This window comes from Quercus robur, chromosome 9 (assembly GCF_932294415.1).
Source record: "Quercus robur chromosome 9, dhQueRobu3.1, whole genome shotgun sequence".
Taxonomy (NCBI): Eukaryota; Viridiplantae; Streptophyta; class Magnoliopsida; order Fagales; family Fagaceae; genus Quercus; species Quercus robur.
This window is the reverse complement of record NC_065542.1, coordinates 13,833,921-13,858,498: the sequence shown is the minus strand read 5'-3', so window position 1 is coordinate 13,858,498 and position 24,578 is coordinate 13,833,921. Positions and strand designations below refer to the sequence as shown.

The following is a 24,578-nucleotide window of genomic DNA, read 5'->3' as shown; positions in this document are numbered from 1 at the left end:
CTTTTTGCTGAATAGGTTTATTATATAGATATAGCTCGTCTCGACCAGATTCCTGCACGCTCTGAATAAGTAGTTACAGCCTCAACAACAATAAACCTGGGTAGTTGCATTGCATACTGTGAAGACATAACTTTGAAGCAGGGCCAACTAACATATCAGGGCTCCTGTCCTTTTGTCTGTAGGACATTTGAACAGACTCTAATGTCACAATTCACAACCCCACAATACAACGAGGATGGTCTTCTTCATAGCCCATTTTGCTTGTAGCACATTGGCATTATGCAACAATCTAATGGCAGATGGATAGCCAAGAGATGCCTAATTGGATTGATGAATACAGAACATAGATGGAAGATATATCAATGAAATCAGAACTGTCCTAATAATCAGATACATCACAACTGCTCCTGGACATGAGCATAAATTGCTTAGCCCGTCGAGGGTAAATGCCCTTGAATCACTTTATAATTGGTTCTGACAGGTGGGATCAATTGCCCGAAGGTTATTGGTTAGAGGTGAGCCCAAAGGGCTCTTCTTAAGATAGGTTCCCTTGTTATTAAAAAAAAAAAGTGTGGAAGAATGATATTTCTTATTATTACAGATGACAAGAAACAATAATCCACAACATAATACCTATATGTGAATGCTCTTTCTTGTATACATGAGGTAACAAAATACTAAAAAGAATGATCTATCAGTACCCATACTAATAATCCCATCAAACTATTTCCTCTCTGCATTGTCTCTAGAGTCACAAGGGAACTGAAAACATAAGTCTCACCTCTGCCAACAAATCGTCTATCAATCATTTTCTCCCTGGCTTGCCAAACTATGTTTTCCACTCACTGTTACCATCAGATTTACATCCAGATGAATTAGTGATTTGAGCATCATAGAACTATCTCAAAGTTGTAGAGGTTAAGCCTTGCTGCATCAATTGAATGTCAGCTGACCCCTGGTTGCAGCATTGGGAAGAAAGCCCAGTTGCTGCCAGGCCTAGCTTCCTTCCCTGATACCTTTTCATTTGCCCACCACTCAGAGCCAATGGTGGGCTTATCAGACACTTCTCCTTTTGTGTTGTCAAAATTGAACTCTTTGATTGATCCAAGAGAAACAGAACGATGCTTCCGATAGCTCTGCTCCTCCCCTTCCTCTGAAGCTTTTTCAGGTGTTTCACTGGATGTTTCACTAATAGGCAACTCACAACAATTGTTGGTGTCTGTTTTTATCCCTTCTCTATCAGTTGGGGCTTCTGCAACTATATCATGTAAAGATTCTGATGCGTTTCTAATAGATGCTGCTGATTTATTTGCAAGACAGCGTGCAACATCTTCCCCTGTCAACTCAAATGATACTCTGTGATCAATTATAGTTCCATTATTTTGACATCCATTCCCTAAGTTGGTGAGGGATACACTTTCAGAAATCTGGTTCTCCAAAAGGTAACTGTCTCGTGAGGCAGGGCCCATAACATCAGGCGTCAAAGATCCAGAACCCAACCTCGAGCCCAACCCCACACCATCTGGTGTCATAGATCCAGAGTTTAACCTTGAACCCAACCCCATACCATCCGGAGTCAAAGATCCAGAGCCTAGCCTTGAACCGAGCCCCACACCATCCGGGGTCAAAGATCCAGAACCTAGCCTTGAACCCCATTTACGAGCTGAAAAATGATCAAAGCCCAAGAGTTTGGGAGACTCCCCCATGCGGAGCTCTAGGATAGGGCGTCTATCAGGGAAAGGAGTTGATGTTCCAGAATTCGAGATTGCTGACCCAGGTGATATTAAGTAGCCACCTGGGCTTCCTGGGTACTGTTGATAAGGCTGGAATTCATAATAGGATAATGCAAACTTCTGATTAGTCCCACTGTTTCTACGACTGCGGTCAAGTGAAGACGTTAGCAGTTGAGCAAATGGCACTTCAGGAGATGAAGGTGTTGTCTGATGCACAGATTCAGGAGGGGGAGTGAAAGGAGCAGTAGATGGTTCGGTCGTTAATGTAGATAATACAGGGGGTGAGACTAATTGTGTCTCGTATGCATAAGGGCCTATGGTATAATTGGATGCAGTTCCACCTGGTGAATAGGCGTTGACAGAAAGAGAAGTGAGAGACAGGAATTTGGCAGGTGATTGGGAAGCAGATGGAGGATCTGACTGTAGGAAGGATGCAGGAGAAGAGGGAGGGGCAATGAAGGGTAGTACAATGGCAGTTGGGGGGGTTGGGTTTTCATTAGCAGGCACAGCAGCTCCAGATACCACTGGCTCAGGACCAAGGACAGCATGGCTTATTCGCTTGCTGCTCTTCTGAGATCCAAAGCACCAATATAGGCTCCAGCAGCTTCCCCATCTTCTTTTCTGTAAAATAAAAAACAAATTTTGAATTACTACGAGTTTAAATGGAACATAAATATCGTTTCTTCTATGGTTTGTAAGACCCACAATCATTCAGTACACAACAGTAGAGACCAAAAGAGGGAAACCCAGCTAGACTCACCTAGTGAACTTCAATAAAAGATGTCACACATACAAAATTTTGCACACTTGGGTGTGTGTGTGCATATACACAACAAGAGTAGTTTGATGCACCAGTGGCACAGATACAACCCTCAGTCCCTCACTACAATTTTAAGCACAGATCCAACCCTCTTCATCATTGTGTTGGACATTCAATACCAACTTTAAATAATTTCAGCATTTGGCCCATTCAATCAAGCCAAAATCATCATCAAATGCAAATTAAGCAACCCTATATCATTGCAATTTGAATGAAAATTTAATTCCACTTAACATATAGGAATGTTTGACAATTTCTTCCAATATACTATACCTAGAGTATGATATGTGAATTTCACACACACAACCGTACAGGTTTCAATTGAAGTCCTGGATCATCAAAACATTATTACTTTTCTAAAACCAAATGCGCAATGTGTGTCACATAAAAATTATAGTCATATCACCTTTAAAAAAAAATTGCAATCTAATCAATAGAATGCACAGAACAGGAATTGCACAACGACAACTCGAACAAATTTCTTGAACCACAAGGAATGTTACCGTACAAAGATAGATTTTAATTTCTAAAAAAAAAAAAAAAAGAGAATTTCACAATTTATATTTCCTGAGCAAACCGAGAAACCCACCTAACTGAACCAAATTTTGTCTTTAAAAAATATTCTTCATTTTCCTTTCCCTTGGTTTCTCAGCATCCAAGCAAATTGAATGATTAACATAAAAATATACCATATATTTATCCAAAAGTAATTTCAAAAAAGCATTAAAATTTATAATCCTGTGCACTATATAAGAACTGGGATTTTACTAAAACCTTTAATTAATTGGATCTTACTTAACTAATCAACTTAATTTTGAGATAGAAACAACTAAACAAGCATTAGATCCAACTTCCCGTACAATTTTTCATCTCACCCGCCAAATAAAACTATAATAAACATGAAATGAACTAATCCTAACAACCTTTTTTCTCTAGAAAAAGATTCTCTACCTTTCTTGCATTTTCCCACCGGCCAAACAGAACAAACAATTGAAGAAACCAGCAAAAAGAATCACAGAAAATCAAACGAAAAAAAAAGTATAAATCTCTTTCGTTTTCCTCAATTTTCTCAGCTCCCAAACACAGGAAAAGGACCAAAAAAGAAAAAGAAAAAAAGCAATCAAAATTTAACTTACTGAATAAGTGGTGGGCTGGACACGAGTCTCGGCGGAGACGATAGCTGTGGCAGCGGCGTTTATAGTTTCGACGCTGTTATTCACGCTTCTCATCCTCGATTCACGATCCGAATCCAGCTTTTCCAATTTCCAAAAAAACAAAGCTCTGCTTTTTGGAACAACAACAACAACTTTCACGGCGACTGGATTTTCCGGCGAGTGAAAAAACGGTTGGATTTCCGGCGAGATTTGAGAACATAGAGCTTAGTTTTTGATCTGGCAGAACAAAATTAAAAATAAAAAAACAGAGAGAGATAGAGAGAGCACGAAACGGTCACTACTCTCACTGCTATTATATAAAAAACCAAGAAATCAAAACTCAGAGTCTCTCTCTCTTTCTTTCTGTGTGTGTGTGTGTGTGTGTGAAGTATGTATGTGTGTATGTGTGGACTATTGGTTTGGTTTTATTCTCCGGTTTCCTCCATTTTTGCGCTAAATCGTGACCACGTCATCATGAAAGGATAATTGGGTCCCATCAAAATTATTGTTTTTTATGTTCCCATTTTTTCTGATTCTTTCTAACTTTTTATTACTACTACATCATTCTATCTACCCTTTTTTTTTAATCATTCCACTGAGTTTTTTTTTTTGTTGTTACTATTTGTAATTTGCAAGTTAAAAAAAAAAAAGGATTTTTATTTGATGGTTTGTGTAATTGTTTTATCTTCCGTCCTAAATTGTTTGGCATCTATTTTAATTTGGGATGTCCAAAAAAGAAGTCGTTTTTTTCGAAATTGGTAAATAAAATTTTTATCTTATTATTTACTTTATTTAAAAATTTAATATCATTTTCGACTTTTCAAGCTATTTTTGTCCTTTTATGATTTGTTTTAGTTTTTATATTTTTATTTAGAAATTTGTAATTTTTAAATGCATCATTAATTTTTATATGTTTATTAGCAAAGCAGACAACAGTAAGAATAAATTGACAGAATATTTTGAAGATACAAATGAAAAAAACAATAATTTATCTTGAATGAATATGATATAATTCACTCAAATTTAATGGATTTAATTTACATTTTAGCCAAAAAAAATCCATAAAATTTTGAGTTATCTTCAATACTATTATGCATTAAAAGAAACACGAGTATGACATATATTCTAAAATAGCAATATCCTAACTTATTTTTATTTCTAGTGCTCTGGAAAGAAATATATATACGACATATATCTTAAAATGATATTATTTAATCGAATGCATAGAATTATTGGATTAACGCGTCATTTCTCAGACAATGAGACATGTTAGATGGGAATACGCTCGACCTAACATTTTCCTTTGAGAAAGGGGAGTTGTCTGCTCTCTCTCTCTCTCTCTCTCTCTCGTTCTCTTTCTCTCTTTTTCTGCACTATTTTTTTTTTTTTTTTTTGAAATCTGCAATTATTTAAATCTTTTTTAAAGTCAAACATCCAATAACAAAGATTTGTTGCATAAGTAGCATCGTCGTGGGTTTCATTAAAGATAATCATGCTTTTTAGCCTTATAGTAATCAGTAGATGTATTGACTGAATTGCCCATAAGTTGGTCTCAAATTTGCCCATGATGCCACTAAATAAAAGTTTTGACTGTGGGCTTTTTAAAGTTTTAAACGTTAGAAAAGAAAAAAAAAAAAAAAAAAAAAAGACTTTAATGGCAAAAACCAAACGAGAGGTGGGTGTGGGTGCATGTGAGATTCCCGTGACTTAATTGTTGTTATTTACTCTATGTTCCTGTTTTTTCTGAACGTTGTAGCTCAAAACACACGACTCTCGTGACAACATATTAATGGTGTGGCATCCCATTTATTAGTACTTGTATGTCAATATATGCTGCTGAGTAACGTTGATATTAACAACAATATTTTCGACACAATTATTCTTGAATTAAATTTCACAACTTATTAACTTGTACGATTATGAGTGGTTGATAAAAAATAGTGGGTTATAGTGATATAAGTCAATAATGGATAAAAGATGTTGACCAATCACAATCGTAAAATTTAACAAATTTTAAAAATTGAGTGTGCTTTCGCCTGCATTTTTTTTTTTTTAACTGTAAATTTAGAGGATAGTCAATGAAATATATTGTTTATTCTCATAATCTAAAAATAGTTTTTATTTATTTTAGAATTTTAAGGAAACTTCCATATATTTTAGGGCAATCTACATTTATGATATTAATAAATAGATTTCAATTCTCGATTTGGAAAAAGTGAGTATACCACGATTAGAAAAGGTCATTAATGCCTAGAAATGGCTCGACCAAATTGACAAGAGAGTTTAAGTAGAAAAAAAATAAAATCATGGACAATATAAGCTTAGTGAGTTCGAGTATTGGGGCCCAAACAGATAATGAGATGATCTCAAAAAAAAAAACTCAAGCATTCTGACAAGTATGATAACCAGTATTAAGGGCTAAGTACCAAGTTTGGAGAGCAACAATTACATACACCAAGAATCAGCTGAATCACATACATTATGGTGGGTGTTATGGCCATCATTTAATGCCCATTAAAACCATAAGGAAACAATGACTAGAGACAAGAAATCGTACAAATGAATGAACTCTCATCAAGGATAAGTACGAGACTACTTTCATTTCACCAAATTATTTCTTCTTATTCGTAACTTTTCTGACTTAGGCATGAAAGCTATTACGCTAGTACCATACCAGTGCCTTCAAATTTAATTCATTTAAGGTAGGTATTTATCCGATAAGTCAACTATTTAACTAACTGGTTAATCAAAAATAGAAATGTTATGTCCATTATATTTTCACAACAAATATCACCTAGGAAGCAAGGTTAAACCTTTATTTGAATGAAGGATTTTTTTTTTCCAATATTATCATTGTCGTATAAAAAAATGATGAAGAATAAGTAATTGGAGAGCCAAACAACCTAGCAAAAAAAAAGGAAGTGCCAAACATGTGGAGAAAATAAGACCATGAATTATTTGTAGTGTTGTACACATATATTTCAGTAGTTCAGCTTTCAATTTCTACCCAAAAAGTTACCTGAGTAAGTAAGGCATTGATAATTTTTTTTTTTTTTTTTTATGCTAAAAGAAACAGTTTAGGTGAGGAGAGGTTACCGCATATCAGAGAGGGCAAGCCGTAAACCTCAGAAAGGATTTATATTGGACTAATAGATTGCTCACCAAAAGAAGACTGTTGGTAGTGAGACTTGAATCTAGACTTTTTGAACAAAGTATTCAAACCTTACCAACTAAATCAATCCCGTTAGCAGCATTGATAAATCAAATACCTAATCTGTACTCAAAGTCCCATGGCATATAAATAGTGAAGAACGAGGGGTGTTTCAGTCCAGAAAGTATGTTTCCTGTTCTTTTTAACTGTTGTTGCTTTTTTACAACACAAAGAGCAAAGCAACCTTTTTTTTTTTTTTTTTTTTCAAAGTAGTGCACGTGTGCAGTTCCACTTTGTGTTGTTTTTGATGGATTTTTGTGCGCACCCCTCGTGCGTAAGATGGTGACAGTCCTTTTTAGCTCTTAAACTAAAAATAAAAAATAAAAACTTTCTTTCTTTTCTTCTTTTACACGAGTGGTTCCCCCTCTACTACCCATTATCCTTTTGCTTTCTGATAATGATATCCTAACACACCCAGACTCTCACTCTTTTGGCCTTTGCAGCATCTTTCTCTCTCTCTCTCTCTCTCACAGAGTCTCTCCCTTTTCTTTTCTTTCTCAAAAGGAACTTTGTTGCTGAACTTCTACCTTTTTAACCTTTCCATGAGTGTTTGATTATTCTTAGCTTTTTAACCTTTTATGTATCTTTTAGTAGATTTTGGACTAGCTCAGAAATCAGAATTATCATCATGATTCACTTTTCTAGACCCGGTCTTGGTAACAAATATTGGTTTAAAAAGGCTCTTTAAAGTAAAGTTATCAGTTATCCAATCCAACCCCCAATTTTTCTTTAATAAATAATTTATTTACCCCATAAAAATAAATAAATAAAAAAGTTATCTACCGCATTAAAAAGCTTTATTAGAAATTTCCACCTCTAGACATGTTAGGATGACTTGAGTTAAATTGTTCAATTGGAAAAATATCGTATGTGTCAATCTCATGAAATTCATGCCTCATTGGAATACGTGAAACCCACATACTAGTGAAACATGAGTTTCATGAGATTGGCATAGGAGACACTTTTTTGTCTTAACTCTCTCTTTGCTTATTATTGATAATTAATTTTTGATATTTGAGATTCTCTCTCTTAGCTTATTATTGATAATTAATTTCTAATATTGATGAGATTCTAATATATTGATATTATTAGGAGTAATTACTAATTAGTAGATTCACTTTATTTAACATGATGCATATGTTCCTTGAATTGTTATGTTAAAAAAGAAAAAGAAAAAAAGCTGTTTGATTCATGATGATTCACCTTTTTAGTTTTATCTAAAATAACACATAAAATTAGGTTAGTAGCCATTTTGGCCTAGGGACATTCCATTTTCATCTTTGTGATCATGAAACTCCCTCTCAACTTTCACTTAAAAAAAATATAATAATAAATAAATAAATAAAACCCAAAAAAAAAACCAAAAAAATAAAAAAGATTAAAAGAAAAAAAAAACACCTAACTACCTTTATTGTTGGGTCCACTGGAGACTACTAGATACTTCACAAGATGAACCTGTCATGGGGTGGCTTAGTGTGATTATGGTCCTACAATGCAAAGAGCTAAACCAGCACACCACATGTTCAAGTTTATCAAGTAGGTGGGGGTTGATTTCAGATTTATAGTCAATATATTAACCAGAAAATATTCAGCTACTAAGAATATTGCTTCAAGATCCCTCTTATATACTACTAGGAGTCCTGTGATGATAAAATCAAAATGCTAGGTTCACACTTGTATACAGTATAAGCAAAGTTCAAGCATCACAGGCATATTGTAGACAACCCATCTTTATCAAGGCCTTAAGGATAAAAAAGTGCACGATTTGTGGGTTGATCAAGCACTCCTTATTCAATTGGCCCCGCCTATTTTTTTTGTTCACAAGAAATTGGGGAAAAAATACAAATTATAAAAATAAAAATAAAATAAAAATAAAAATTTTAAAAAATCTATTTGAACTTAGATTGACAGCAAAAGCATTCCAATGATAAAATCTTTTGCAAAACTTTTTTGTTATTTAGCGTTTTACAGTTTCTATAGGCACTAATATATTACCTATCCGCCAAACAATTTGTGATAGGTCATAGGACCATGTTCAATATTTTCTTATATTTGTATATATAGAAGGATAAAGATAATAAAAGATAATGATGAGACTTAAACTCTGTATATTTGCAATAGTCTACAAATCAGTATCTTTAAACTTTGTATATTAACACATGATATCTCACCTCTCCCTTTCTCACTATCTTTTATCTTTAAAAAATTAAAAAATAAAAATCTTGGAATAGAACATCACTTAGGTATAACATAAGAATAACAAAAAGGAAGAAGAAAAAGATTTAACTTTTTAGAAATCATTTACCATTGCTGAGGTGATTGGGCCATTGTACTTGCCCATGGTCAGTCCAAAACCAGAATAGTATCTCTTAACATAACTATCTTATAGGACTTCACCAGTCCAGTTCATAACCAGCCCAATATTGATTAACCCATTTCAGAATGATTCTGAGATAGAATAGCCCTCCCTAGCCATTTGACGCATTAAGGGCCCAAGTTTAGACCATTTTAGACCACATACCACCATATTGAGATACCCCCACAAGGTTTTCTTGATAAAAAATTTTCTTTAATTTTTTCATTGGGCTTTTCCTCTCTCTCGTCCACTTTCATGTTTTTAACATAGAGATTACCTAATGGTCATCAATGGGCCGGGTCGGGTTAGCCCGGTCCATTTTTACTTGACCCAAGGGCACAATGGACTGGACATAATGGGCTATTAACTAGTTAACGGGCCGGGTCGGGTTTGACCGAAAGAAAAAACCCCAACCCATGACCCTGCCCATGGGCAATGCCCATTTTGTCTAAAACGGGCTAGGCTACTAGGTTAGGCCTAATGGGCTACTAATGAGATTGTGTTAGCATATTATTTTATTATTTTTATAAAGAAAGAATCATTTTTTTTATAAAGGAACAATCAATCTATTTTTTTAAAAGGAAAGAATCAAAGAATTTAATACTTAATTACAATTTTTTTTTTTACAGTCAAATCAATTTAATTTTTTGTTTTGTTGATGGAAACTTATTTAATATTTTTTATTAAGGCTTCAAATAGTTTTTTATTTTTATCTTTTATAAAAAAAATATCAAATGGTTAATTCAAATTTGCTAGACTACTAGAAAAATATATATTTAATAAACTAAGTTTAGCACAATTATTTTAAGTATCTTTGTGGTTGGGAGAGTTCTCTTAAGAAATTCCTCTACAATATCTCAAGATCAACCCTTCATACACCTCCTATATATTTTTGTTATAAATTCTAAGTTATTGGACTGGGCAATGGACTGGGCTACTGGGCTAGCCCATCGGGTACCCATGGGTATAAAAACTAGTTCACGGCCTAACCCACTGGGTTAGTGGGCTACCTATGGCCTCAATAACAACAGGCTAGGCCGCCCATTAGCCCGATGAGCCATGGGCTATTTGATGACCCTTAAGATTACCTTTTAAAATGTATACATCAACGTATTAATTGTAAATATTATATAAAATAGTGGATGTAAAATGAGTATAAGAGAATATTTTCTCATTTTTAATTGTTTAAAACTTTGAATCTTAACTTATATCTCAATTGATACCTTACGGTGTTTTTCAAAAGAGATATTCAAGATTGAAATTCTCTCGCCCAAACTATTGAATTATTGAAAAAAAAGAAAAGAAAAAAATCTTAGTCAACTGGGCTAGTCAGGTAGATTTCACAGCCTAATGAGCTAGGACTTCTGGGTCACATGGTCAAAGCCCAATTCGCAGCCCCACTCCAATAAACAAAACACACAGTGACAGAGATGTCCAAAGAGTAATAGACTCCAAACAGCTTCTGTTCTTACTTTCCATGATGAAGATAATATTGGACTGCTTTCAAAGGCCATGACTCAAAGCCACCTCAAAAATCAGATACTATAGTATAGTGTAAGAAGCAAATCATTTTTCAAATGACCACACACATGGTCATGGCCTCAGCAATTTGTACTCCCACATTCTCATCTTCATGTTTTACTACAAAATCAGCCATCTATACCTCATCTTCTTTTCTATTTTCACACCCCAAAACCCCAAAATTTCATCTTTCCACGTGGTTTCCTCCACTGGGTCTCGGGGTTTTCTCCCCATGGAGTGGTTTAAAGCATCTGGGTATCTCAATCACACCAAAGCCTCTTAAGTCAGGTACTTTATCTCATCTGGGTTTGTGCTTTGTTTTCTCAAGTCAGTTGAATCCGTTTGGAATCTGTGCTTTGCTTTCTTTTGAAATTGAAATGATGGTGGTGCAGATAGGAAAGGGAGATGTAAGGGTAAGGTGGTTTATGCATCTCTGTTTGGGGTTGGAGCACCTGAGGCTCTGGTCATCGGGGTGGTGGCTTTGTTGGTTTTTGGTCCTAAAGGTCTTGCTGAGGTGAGTTGTTTGTATAAAATTTAAAATTTCAGGTCTTACATTTGAGGGGTTACTAAACTGTTAATAGTCTACATATTTGTATGTGATCTTTATTTGAATCAACCCAGTATTTATGATTTTCCTTTTCTCTTCTTTTTTGTTTGTTTTATGCAATTCTGCAAAAAAAAAAAAAAAAAAACCAATTTGGTAGGTATTATAGTTATGTCCTTGTTCCCAATTACCATTTATATTCGTATAGTTACATCCCAGATTCTGAACAACAAAACAAGCATTATGGGAAACACACCAAAGCTAGAATTCTATGCAACATTGTACTTTAATTCATTGCCACTAAATCACTGTTAAAAGAAAATATGGCATTATAGCAGAGGCATATATAATTAGCTTCACTGCTTCTTCCTTTATGCAGTAGTACAGAATTTATGAGGACTACTGTACTCTTTTGTCTACTTCTTTTTGGGTGCTTTGTAGGTAAGGCATTAGTGATACCTTTCTTTTTTGATAATTAAGGTGTTAGTGATACCTTTCATACAAAGGATCTATATATGATGTCGAGAAACATATTTGTATTCTTTATTCATCGAAAAGACACACAAGGATTGAAGTTCGCATCATTACATGTACATTAGTAAAAAACTGGGGGAAACTAGCTCTATTATACCAAAAAGTTGGGAAACTGGAGTTGCGGTTAGTGATAGCTGGGCTAATTGTAATTTTGGTGGTGCTCTTGATTCTCTGGATACAAATTTAAGTTGCATATTAGTTGAAGGAGATTTAGAATATTCATTGACTGTCATGGAATGCTTGCTTATATTACATGCTTGTCATGTTGTGCGATCTCTATATTTATTTTTCTGAGCACATTAGAACCTGGAGTGAGACTTGAGGAGTGGCAAATTAAAATAATGCAGGTTCTGAGTGCCTAGACATGCTTGCATTTGTACTTCTTGTGTGTGTGTGTGTGTGTGTGTGTGTGCTTCTTTTGGATGATCTATTTGGTATCTCAATTTAAGTTAGCTAAATGCAGGTTGCTCGGAATTTGGGCAAAACTCTACGTGCATTCCAACCTACAATCAAAGAACTTCAGGTTGAAGCATTAAACATTTGGTTGAATTTGTCTTGATTACCTCACTCATGAGAAGCCTTGATTTTATTAGTGGTGCCCTCTTTATTCATACGTAGGAAGTTTCAAGGGAATTCAAGAGCACCCTTGAACGGGAGATTGGTCTTGATGACATTTCAACACAAAACACTAACAGTTCCATCAAACCCAGTGCTACATCAACCCCATCCTCCACTACCATCACTGAAGATTCTCAGACTGTAGTTGATCTGAGTGAGTAATTAAGTCATTCAACATCTACATTACATTAAATTTATATTGTTTTATTGTTAATTGAGCCCTTATTTAATTTTCATAGTAGTACCATTTCATATGAACCTGAAGTATACAAAAATACTTGTTAGAAAAGATGCCAGCATTGGCTGGTTTCCTATCTATGCAGAAATGGCAAATATGAGTGCTGACTGTGAAGCATGTTGTTGTCATTTTGGAAATTTAATTCTATAGAATCAATCAACTGGAGTTCAGATTTATGTTAATTGGGAACATTTCACACTTTCCAAAGAAATTGATATATTATGTTAATTTTTGAGAGGTCCTTATATTTTGAAATTTAATATCTTTATAAGCCTATGTTCTGATGCCACAAGTTTTCATGTCAAATGTTTGTGAGCCCTTTGACAGAGGACTTACCATGATAGTTTGTGCCTACAGTATTTTTACTTGAGTATTAGGTTGCATGATTTATGTGTTTTAGGCAGAACATTTGCATTTGTCACCCAAAAAGAGCAATTTAGTGATTTTAAATGAAACATTAAATTGCTAAAAGGTGAGTAAGAGTTTTAACAAGTTTACTAGACCTCTAATGCGGAGCATAAGTAAGATCTAAGCAACTTATCAAAAAAAAAAAAGGAAAGATCTAAGCAATTAATTTAACTAAAATACCAATTAGGAGAATGAGCATATTCAATGGCCATTCTAATTTATATATAGGTAAATAGTTATCAAGGTAAACCCTGTTCCTATCTAGAAAAATTCTCAAGTATGTGACGTCCATTCAAACCACATAGAATATTACTCGATAGGGAGCCAAATTTATTTTTTTGATTTGCAGGGGTGGGGGTCTGATAAGCAGATATGTTCAAAACCTAAGAATTTTATCAACTTAACAGATGCTTCTAAAAATCATTAGAGGTCCTTCAACTGCCTTCCAAAATGAAACCTCTGACTGTAATGCCTAAATTTTCAGATTCTCTCTTTTCCATCTTCTTCTTAATAAAAAACCTAAATGTCTTCCAGGTAGCATGTCAAGAACTGTCTCTCCAATAAGATTTTTATTTTTAAGTAGGGGAAAAAAGAAGAAGAAAAAAGGCTCAAGGTCACCCTACACCCTTTCTTATGGAGGGAGAAGGTACCATTTGAGCTAGAGCTCATTGACAGCTTTGATAAGAAGATTGAAGCTACTGCTTTGTAGAAGGCCACAAGAGAGGAAAGGGTAAAACTTTTGGTTTGTATTCTTGACTTCTAGTTGATGAGCCCCAACTTAGCCCAGCTGGGTCAAATATCTGATACTAAAAACTCTCTTATAGACCTATTTTGGTTAAACACAAAATACTGACTGTCTGATTATTCGGTGGTTTTCATTTGGGATCTTACTGATTTAGGCAGTTGAAACAGTATTTCACACTCCAGAATAATTCTTGTGTATAAAATACTTGCTTGACAGTTGTTAGGATAGGAAACTGAATGATTGAGATATCTGCATGATCATGATAATCAAGTCTTAGAAAGATTTAAAAATTTTCTATCCATTTGAAATTTCATCAAATAATCTTACAGCCAAAAAAAGAAGCTAAGAGCCCAGAGCAATATCAATAAAACATTGAATTTAGCCACACTATTGTATTATTTTGGCTAAATTACAAATCACACCCTCTAACTTTGCCTAGAATTCAACTCAGTCCTCTTGTTAGTATCCATTAGAGGATTGAATTGAATGAAATTGAAGTTATAGGACTGAATTGAATTTTAGGCAAAGTTAGAGAGTGCAATTTCTAATTTAGCCTCTCCTTTTTTTAATGATTGCATGTTATGTCATTTAACTTTTCTGCTTGTGTGAGAAGTGTTCCACTGATCATTTAACTCATTGCGTTAGTTAATAATGATAATTCTAGTTCCATTTGAGATGCTTTTTGCTACTTCATATCCTCAAGACCAATCAGAAACTCCAACCTCCTTCCCCTACCCTCCTTTCCTTTTAAACAAATCTGACAGAACCATGTTATTCTCTAAAATGGCAGATGGTGATTCATCCCCAAAAAGAGCATACACCACTGAAGAGTACTTAAAGATCACAGAAGAGCAGCTAAAGGCATCTGCTGCCCAACAGCAGGGCCAGATACCTTCAGTAGAAGGCAATTTGGAAACTCAAAGCCAGCCCCAAGGTTAGTCATTCTTAAACAGCACACACACACACACACACACTCTCTCTCTCTCTCTCTCTCTCTCTCTCTCTCTCTCTCTCTCTCTCTGTATACACATGCGTTTCGATCTGTAATTTTATGTGTATAATTTGTTATCAGCTACCATTCGAGAAGCTGCCACCACAATGCCTCCACCTCAAAAGCCTGGAAGTGAGACATGAAACCTCAAAAAGGAGACATGAAACCTCAGGCTTTTCACAGTGAGACATGTAACTCCATGTATATGATGATAGGTGCAAAAAAGTGGGAAAAAGTATATTTATTTATTTTTTGTTAACTGCAAGAGATTTAGAATTTCTATATTGGTTCAAGAGGACAGTCATGCACGAGTTCTAGGTGTTACTGAACTTGTAGTTTATGATTTTGTAGCTAAGTAGCTAAGAAATGCTAAATTTTGGAAATGAGTTTAGATTTTTTTTTTTTCCCCCCCTCACAAAGCATAGTTGTGATCATTTAGAAATTTAAAATAAAATAAAATAAAAGAGCCAAGGGGTAAACAGTAAAGGAACTTGAGCATATTATATGTGCACCATATAGTGTGTGCATTATTCAGCTGGGCGTATTGGCCCATCAGTGGTCTGCCTGGTGAGGCCTCCGTGACTAGGAGAAACAAATCTTAGAAACACAGAGATAAACAACACATTTCCTATATATCTATCCATTCCTACCCTCCATCTTAGAGAAGGATTGTTGCGTGCGCCTTGAGAAGAGTACTAATAGTCTAATATCAACTCAGTTTCATGTAAATATATGCGCAGTTATCATGAATTTTGTTGAAAAGGGTTTCCAAAGGCACGAATTTGCTTTGTTCTTGGGTGACAACCATTCCAAATGTGTTACTTCTCCGGTTGTGGTTGCCAACCAAATGCGATTCACCTCACATGAGTGTCTTTAAGAAAAAAAAAAAAAAAAACCCAACTGAAAACCGTTACACCGTAACAAAAGAAGAAAAAGATTTTTTTTTAAAAGAAGAGAAAACTGGAAAACAACAAAGTCACAAACCGATTCACATGGGCATTTTTGTCTTTCAAGGGCAGGACCAAGGAAGTCAATACCGTACCGGTACTAGTCGTACCGGCCGGTATGTACCGTACCGGTATGTATACCGGTATCAAAACATCAACATTTTGTACCGGTTTAAATACTAGCCATACCGGCCAATTTCGGGCAATATCGGCCGGTACCAGGCGTACTGGCCAGTACTGAAATTTTTTTTTTTTTTTTTTTTTTTGTAATTTTTGAATTTTTTTTAAGGCAGAATGATAACTTATTTGCATTAACTTATTAGTATTATTTGTTTTCTTAGTATGCAATAGTAACTTTTAAGCTTTCTATTTTTTATATTGTGTTTTTTTTTTTTTTTTTAATTGATACTAAAGTCTAAAACCATGAATAATTAGTTCTAAATTAAGGAAATGTTTTATGGTAAACTTTTATATTTATTATAATACACACACACACACACACACACATATATATATATATATAAAAAATAGCGGTAAACCCGAAACGGTACACTGGTACTGACCGATATCCGAAATACATCATACCGCTGGCCAAATCAGTACAGCATTCGGTACGGTATTAACTCCCTTGGGCAGGACCGGTTTTCCCTTCAATTTTCTCCCCAAATTGGAGAGAACATTTTGACAGGCCCCACTAGTTTTTCTTCCAATAATCTATCCAACCAAACACCTCATTAAATTTATTTCCCTCTTGTTTTCACTCCTTATTTTTCCATCATTCCTACAATCTACCCAACCAAACGTACCCTTAGACAAAACGCCGTGCAGCTACCACTCCAACTATCTTCAGCCAACATGCATTGTCATTTGGTTTCTAAATTTAAAACATTTCCTTATTTATATTTAAAATTTTATTACCTTTTTGTGCCAATGATCTGATGCCATATGTTTTCATGTGAAGGGTAATGCTACATCAGCAGTTTGTAAAATGTTTGTAGAATAGTTTATGTCTGTAGCATTACTCTTCATGTGAAATGTTTGTAGGTCCTGAACAGAAGACTTACCAAAATAGTTTGTGCCTACAATATGTTTACTCAGTGTTAGGTTGCATTGTTTCTTGGTTTTTAGGCAGAACACTCGCATCATCGATGACACCTGATGCCCAGGATTCTTCCATTCCCAATCTATTGAATTTAATTCAAACAACAAAAATATGAAAAAGAAAGAAAAGAAAAGGCAAGCAGTGTAGACTCGCACCAGGCCATTCAAACCACAGCTGTTATGAGACTTAGAGCCAATTAGAATTCACGCACAAAACATATGGAATTTTCTTTCCACTTAAATTGGAGGCCAAAAAAATATTACATGCTACAAAACAGCAGATTATTATACCGAGTATTTTGTTACAACAAATTCATTTGTCTGTGAGACTCAAAATCTAGATAGTCTTGATTTCCCTGCCCACTAAACCCGCCATACATATCAAAAACCTTATCATCTGAAGTCATAATGCTCCCTTCTCGTCTAAAACCCTCCATCGGTGAGGCCCAAGCAGCTGGAGTTGAGGGGTTAGAGCTGGCTTCTTGGTTTAGACCAAGAGCACCCGGATTTTGAGGTGAGTTTCCAGCAGTCCTTCTATTGGAGGAATTGGGCGTAGTCAGGGAGATGGATGCTGACTGCTGCTGTTGAAGTTGCTGCTGGTTCTTCATCGGTGACTTGGGCCGGAGAGACTCTATTTCAGGGGTTGTCACAACAAGATGAGGTGCCTCTGGAGGTGGATTTCGTCCTCCCCCTCCCAGCCAAACTTTACCATCCTTGTCAGAAAAGTTCCTGACATATGCCTGAATGCCAACCAAATCCAAATCAGAGTTGTGGTTAGGAAAACAAACCAATAGAACCCGAGAAACAAGTATGAACAAAGGATTAAGGTCCTAAACTTTATTTGTTTTCATAGATAGTGCTGATCCAATCAGTGATTCATACTGTAGGATGGTGATGATAGGTTTTCCATTATATATAGAAATAAGGCATAGTGACAATAATCCCGATTTTGGGACATGGAGGTCTGCAAGATTTGCCTATTTTTCAGCACAGTGTTTTCTAATGGAAGTAGATTTTCTGCATCAGTCATTTTTTGGTTGGTTACTTTGCACAGGACAATAATAAGACTATATAAGTCATGGCAGATCAAATATGTGTAAGAAATGTGTCCCCATTCTATGTCAAATTCTGATATCTGAACCGAGTGCCAAATGCTCAAGTATGTTAATGTTGTAAGATAATTCCATTAAGACCAAATATTGATTAACATACCTCACTATTAAAATTTGACGAGGATAGTTCTTTGCCAACAGTCAGCCATCCAGACCGAATATTGTGGTCTTCACCGAAGAGCTCAAGTCTTCTGCGGCCAAGGGCAAAATGCTCAATAATTCTATACATGTCGTCAGGCTTTTGGGTTGAACCTGCAATTCCATTGGCATACACCTTATGTCAAAAGAGATCATTTCATCACTATACATATAAACCATTAAAAATATAATAACAATGTTTGTAAACAACAAGATATGTCATGCAAATCATTAAGCTGCAATTTTAAACGACAAATAGTATGCTGCAGTTTTAAACAACAATCACATGCCAAAATTGTTTACTACGCTAATTAAGAAAAATAATGAAACCCACGTAAACCTCTAAACCATTTGCGAGGTTTCCTTTTTGCCATCATTTTCTTCAAATATAGTGGAATTACTATATGTAAATTCTAGACATTCACAATATTTTTTCTGCGATTCTTTTCCTCCATTCTATTCTATCTGAAGTCACTCTCTCTCTCTCTCTCTCTCTCTCTCTCTCTCTCTCTCTCTCTCTCTCTCTCTCTCCATATATATACATATTAAAATTGCTTTAGAAACCCCTTTCCAGGGTTAATTTTTTTCCCTTTTTTTTTTAACCCTAAAAACGCACCTGTTTTTTAGAATGAGACTAAACATTATTGCCAGTTCATGTTGCTTTACTGTTTTTCAAAATTATTTTTAGGATCTACCAGTCCTAAGCAGCAACTAGACCATAACAGGGTTAGTATGTTCACCTTTACTACCATTACAAATATGATAAAATCAAATGCTTTCCTTAGAAAATTTGAAGTCTTGTTTTTTTTTTTTTTTTTGATAAGTAAAAACTTAAGTCTAGTTATGGTAGAGTTTCTGCAACATAGGTCAATGGTGTCAAAGATATTACTAGGGATACTGACCATAAGGAGGCTCCTCAGCAATTATTACATCAGTATCAATGTTGGCATGGATTATGTGACCATCAGTACTGCGACGAACGGTTCCCTTTATGCCCATCAAGCAGTGTTCCTTTGCCATAGTGACGATACAACAAACAATTTAGGAAAATAATACATGCATCAATAAAGCATTTAATGAAATAAGAAAGGATGCAAGGCAGCAATTTTTTTTTTTTTTCCCTTTTTGATAAGTATAGGTGAGGCAGCAACATGAAGCTGCAGACACTCAAAATTTTTTTTTTTTATATATAAGTACTACAGACACTCAAAACATACAAGGCAAACATTGAACCAACCTTTGAGTGCTGAAATAAAGTATGAGAATCATGACGCAACCCTGGTGTTGCAGTAGTTTTGTTTGTTTTCACCCAACAAATATCCTCACACCTACGGAATCCCCACTACAGCACCCAAAAAAGAATTATTAATTTAAAGGTACACATAATCAATCTCATAATATAAATTGCAGCCAAAAAGAAAAGGCTAGTCCTATATGTAATTATAAAATTTTTTAAAAATAAAATAAAAAAATCTAAAGGCTTGATTATACACCTTCTTTAGACATTGACGGCCCTGCTCAAGGCCCACACCATCACCAACCCAAAGGAAGATAAAAGAAGGTGTGTCTGCTATTGCCTGTGAACACAAGAACAAAAAATTAGACAGGTGAGTCAAAAGTGAAAGAAATTTATTTCAATACATGCAAATTGTCTATATGGTCATTTCATTGTCCCAGAGGTTAATGCAAGTTACATAATAAAATTCCAATTCAGGTTTGTTGGTATGGATATTATCATATCATAAACCTGATAATATAATTTCTTAGCATTTATCAGTCTACAAGATGAAGTGATTAGAATTACTTGTAGCAAGTCTACCATTACTTCTAAAAGGCACACACTGAACAAGTACAAAGAATACGTTTATTTCTATTTATAAGACAATTGGGGAGAAAAAGTTATGTGCAAAAAGATCACCTCGATCTTAAGATTCATTATTTCTTCGAATGTCCAGTACTCCATATGGTCAGCCACACCGGGAGCGCGATGAACATATTCCTCCCATGGGGGGTCCACAAGAATGACGTCAAACTTGGTTCCAAAGAACTCTGGGGACAATTCAAACTCTTTCAGGTCACATTTGTGATACATAGGAGAAGAAGCAGATTTAGAAACAATCTCATCTTTTTTCTGTATAAGCTCCCTAAGCTTAGGGTAATCCTCAACAACATTTGTAAGCTCCAGCTCTCTAATGAAATTCTGGGGACGCATACCAGTGTCAACAAAATTTTGAGAGTAATCATTCTGCTCTCCTCTAGAAGGAGCTTTACCAGGAGGCCCACTACTTTTAGGTGGAACCCAACCCCCTGGAGTTTTATCAAGTGGAGTTCCTCGTCCCATTGCCCCAGCAGCATTAAAACCAGGGCCAGAAATGCTAGGAGTTACTCCTCTCCCGGGGCCAGGGCCAGGGCCAGGTTGATTGAAATAGATAGCAGAGGGTGAATTCCCCAAATTGGGAGGAAACCTTGGACCTGATGGTCCAGGAGGAACAGGAGAGAGGCCAGGTGCAACAGCTAACATATTCATATCAACACCTCGAGCCCCAGGCCAAACAGGCGGACTAAATGGCTGAATGAAGACACCAGGTGACATTGGTGGACCTGGAGCAGGTTGCATACTAGGGTTAATTTGCTGCATTGGTCCAGGTGGAGGAATTCCAAGAGGTCCAAAAGGCGATCCCATTATTGGCAATGGGATTGCCACCTGTTGGTTGTCTCTCCCACTTGGCCTACCTCTTCCGCCTCTCCCAACTCTATTCCCTTTTACTCCTTGTGAGGCAGCTCTATTGAAGGACACTAGATCCTGGTTTCCATAAGGAGGTTGTGAACCACTACTGGAACTTTGGCCACCAGCACTGCGACCAGACATAGCACCTTTCTGGCCCCTACCTTTTCCTCCATGGAAATCAAAGTCATCCCTCCATGAATTTTGATCTCGCATGGAGGTACCATCATCTGTATATCTTTCCTTTGAATCTTCACCAGGTGGCCCAGAGCTATATATATCACTCCTTCTTGCCCTGTCATCCATATATGCCCATTCTTCATCATTTGGTGTTAATTTCACATCAGATTGCTGAGCAACTTCATTTCTCCTGGCGAAGTTGGATCCAGAATCAGGTCTTCCATAATCAAGAGGCTTGGTTTGAATCTCTATCACATCATAATTCTCATTTGAAATTCCAAAGTTTGATGAGGTTTTCACAGCTTCACCCCTGCTTCCATCTTTCCTATTACCAGACCGGCCATGAGGCCTTTCATTGTCGGTCCTCTCACGACCATGTCTTGGCATCTCCCATTCTCTGCCATGATCATAAACAATATCACCATTTTTTGAGTCTTTATCGCTATTGATGGGTTGCCTTCTTTTCCAATTCTCTTTGGAAACTTCATGGTCCCTATTTCTATCACTCCAGCTATCATCTCTGCCTTTCAATCTATCATCCCTATAACCATCCTTTTCCAATTCCTTTCGCTTGAGGTTGAAACCTCTTTCACTATCCATCTCAGAGTGATCTGTCTCTTGATGGCGCCTACCACTCCTCTCAGGGGTCCTTGACCTCCTGGAATGCCCCACTTCTCTTGCATTTTTATCCCTCATCCGCATATTTCTATCTTCATCAGCACTTAATGTTCTGTCCCGGCTTTCAGCAACATCTTGAGTTGGAGTTCTCTGCTGTTTATGCTTCTCAGTTTTTTCCCTGCCTGATCGGTCTTCATGAGTAACGGGACTAGCCCTATTATCTTCTTCAAGTATCTCTGATCTCACCTTGCTCTTACTCCTCTCAGCATCAGCTCTTCTCTCTTCTCTATTGCTAGATTTCATACCCTTCTCACTGTTTGAATCAACACCCCGGCTTTTACTCTCACTGGGTTCATTCCTAGCAGACACGCTTCTCTCTCTAGCACTCTCATACTTAGGATCAGACAACTTACGGTCTCTAAGCTCAGTTCTTTCGGAAAAAGTTTCTTCGGCTTTCTTGCCAGCATCAGATTCATCCCATTTTCTCCTCGAATTTCTCAGCTCCTCAGAAGATCCATGACCCTTCTCCCGACCAGTTTCCCTCCTCTCTGAATACCTGGAATCTCTATCAACCACTTTTTCAATCTCTACATCATGGGATCTTTCTTCTTTGCTTTTAATCCTGCTTTGAGAACCCTCGTGCTCTGAAAACTTGGACGCTGTTTTTCTTTTCTCACTTTCATCAGCTCGACCATGCCCTCTACTCCCTGACTTATCTACACCATCTTTCTTGTTCTCTAATTCTCCATCTTGGTACCAGTTGCTCAACTTTTCCAATGTATTCTCTTCTTGTCTTTTCTTGATCTGCTTAGAGCGCGACTCTTTTCTTGAGTCGTGATCCTCCTCATCACTACCCGCTCTACTAGATCCACCTGACCGTTTCCGACCCTCATTTCTATCCCCAGAGCTTCTTCTTCTTCCATCTAACCCCTCAGCATCTTCTCCATTGCTCAGTTTTCTTGACCTACTTGACCTATGCTTTCTCTTATCACTGCCCTCCCACTCTTCATCATCAACAGCCCTATCGCTCTTCACATCCAAACCATCCTCTACATCCCGTTTCGCATAACGACCTCGTTCAGGTGAATCCATCGTAAGCAAAACCGTCAAATTACCGTTAACACTTTAGATAATGAGCTTACTTCCACAGCAGGTCAATATGTATGAATAACCTATCAACAAATAATCCTGAAACCAAATCAAAATGAAATAAAAAATTTGAAAGAAGCCAAGGAGATAAAGTAAAATACCAACCCAAACCATTCACATAAAAGGTCTTGAACTCTAAGGTCCAATGACTTCAGATTCAAAACCAATAAAACACAAAATTGGCTAATCCCATTGTAGTAGTCTTTGGCAGCACATGAACATTCAACCACAATCAAAGTTAAAAATTGCAAGCTCAGACCAAAATTAACGAAACTACCCAAATCCCAATGAACTTAGGGGAAAAAAAAACCCTAAAAAACTTGAATCCCAACATCTGAACCCATCATTGCACCAAATAAAACAACCAAACCAAACCCTCCGTTTGTTTGCCAAGAAACCCAAGAAAGAAAGAGAAGCAAGATACAATATTGAACATAAAAATTTAGTATCGAATTTGAAGAATTCGCCAGATGCCCAGCTAAGCTACATGAAAACCCAGTTTCAATACTTGGTTGATACTCATAGTTCGTCAGTTGTCTTTCCCTAACATTTTTCTCAGCCACCAAACACAACATAGAAAAACTCAATTTTTTTTTAGTTCTCGGATACAAAATGGAACAACATACAGGACCCAGATACTAGATTTTGAATATTAAAGCAGACAGAATCCTTAAAAAAATGGCCATGTGAAACCAAAAAAAAAATTGAATTTCCTAAAACAATTAATTCATGAGTGAGAGTGAGAGAGTACCTGAGTTTTGGGATTGAAGAGATGAAGAAGAAAAAGAAGAAGAAGAAAGTGAAAAACCTCTTAATGGGGTTTTTTTTTTTTTTGCTGTTGTGTTTTTTCAAAGACACAACAAAAATAACAATCTTAAATAAATGTTTTAGTACTCTAACGAGTCTAACCCATGTCAGCCTTCTCTTTTACCCAAACCAACACACACATGGGCCTCCTCTAACCCAAACAAACAAAACCCAGACTAAAAAGCCAAAGCCCATGACCAATCTTACTTAGCCCACCCTTAGCGGTAGTTAATACAAATTTCGGCCGTTTCAGTCCACTACGTACCTCTTCTTTTCTATTTGTGTGTCACTGTGTTTGTACTGCTGTCCCCCACTACTGTTTAGATATTTTCTTTGTTTTGATTTTGTGAGCCCAAGTAATACTCCATTAGTCCTTCCTTTAAAGCTCTTTTGTTTTGTCCACTTGAGTTTTAATTTATTTTTTTCTTTGTTTTTGTGAGCCCCATGTTACTTACAATAAAAAGGAAACATTCAGTCTTTTATCTTTATTTTTCTATTTTTGAGAAGATTTTAAACATCTTTTAATGCTCTGGTCACTAAAATGAGTTATGTTGGTGTCACATAAAGTGAAACAATTTGTGTCACAACTCGTTCACGTGGCGAATTGTGAGTGATAGAGAAGTTTTCCTACATGAATTCACTATCACCTCCCTACCACTTACAACTCGCCACGTGGACGAGTTGTGGCACAAGTTGTGTGATTTTATGTAGTACAAATATAACTCCACTAAAATTAACATCTAGGTTTGTCATTTTTTTTTCCATATTATTATTCTTATTATATTCTATATATAATTGAATTGATACTTCTTGTTGTTGTTGTTGTTGTTGCTATTATTGAACTGGTATTTTAACTTAAAGATTACATATTAGTTGAAATATTTACTTATAACTTTAAAACCCTTAATTATTTATTAAATGGGTTTTT

At 36.0% G+C, this 24,578-nt stretch overlaps 3 protein-coding genes across 4 annotated transcripts; 1 reads left to right on the top strand and 2 right to left on the bottom strand.

Annotated features, from left to right (window-relative positions):
- Window positions 1–570: 570 nt before the first annotated feature.
- Window positions 571–4,108, bottom strand: LOC126698565 (uncharacterized). The gene is made up of 2 exons (XM_050395882.1): window positions 3,690–4,108; window positions 571–2,354 (listed from the first exon to the last, which is right to left on the bottom strand). The coding sequence occupies exons 1-2, from the start codon at window positions 3,780–3,782 to the stop codon at window positions 945–947; spliced, it is 1,503 nt and encodes a 500-aa protein (XP_050251839.1). The 5' UTR covers window positions 3,783–4,108; the 3' UTR covers window positions 571–944.
- A 6,608-nt stretch (window positions 4,109–10,716) lies between these two features.
- Window positions 10,717–15,269, top strand: LOC126699506 (sec-independent protein translocase protein TATB, chloroplastic). The gene is made up of 6 exons (XM_050397364.1): window positions 10,717–11,083; window positions 11,188–11,309; window positions 12,337–12,396; window positions 12,492–12,645; window positions 14,673–14,816; window positions 14,955–15,269. Exons 1-6 carry the CDS (start codon window positions 10,852–10,854, stop codon window positions 15,014–15,016), a joined length of 774 nt encoding a protein of 257 aa, XP_050253321.1. The 5' UTR covers window positions 10,717–10,851; the 3' UTR covers window positions 15,017–15,269.
- Window positions 15,270–17,139: 1,870 nt separating this feature from the next.
- Window positions 17,140–23,721, bottom strand: LOC126700043 (N6-adenosine-methyltransferase non-catalytic subunit MTB). 2 transcript variants are annotated; one of them, XM_050398022.1, is made up of 7 exons: window positions 23,595–23,721; window positions 20,090–22,882; window positions 19,665–19,748; window positions 19,409–19,513; window positions 19,074–19,182; window positions 18,134–18,285; window positions 17,140–17,661 (listed from the first exon to the last, which is right to left on the bottom strand). In XM_050398022.1, exons 2-7 carry the CDS (start codon window positions 22,784–22,786, stop codon window positions 17,224–17,226), a joined length of 3,585 nt encoding a protein of 1,194 aa, XP_050253979.1. In that variant the 5' UTR covers window positions 22,787–22,882; window positions 23,595–23,721; the 3' UTR covers window positions 17,140–17,223. The 2 variants fall into 2 exon arrangements, with proteins under 2 accessions (XP_050253979.1, XP_050253980.1); XM_050398023.1 differs by having other exon boundaries at window positions 20,090–22,866; window positions 23,595–23,689.
- Between the last annotated feature and the right edge of the window lie 857 nt (window positions 23,722–24,578).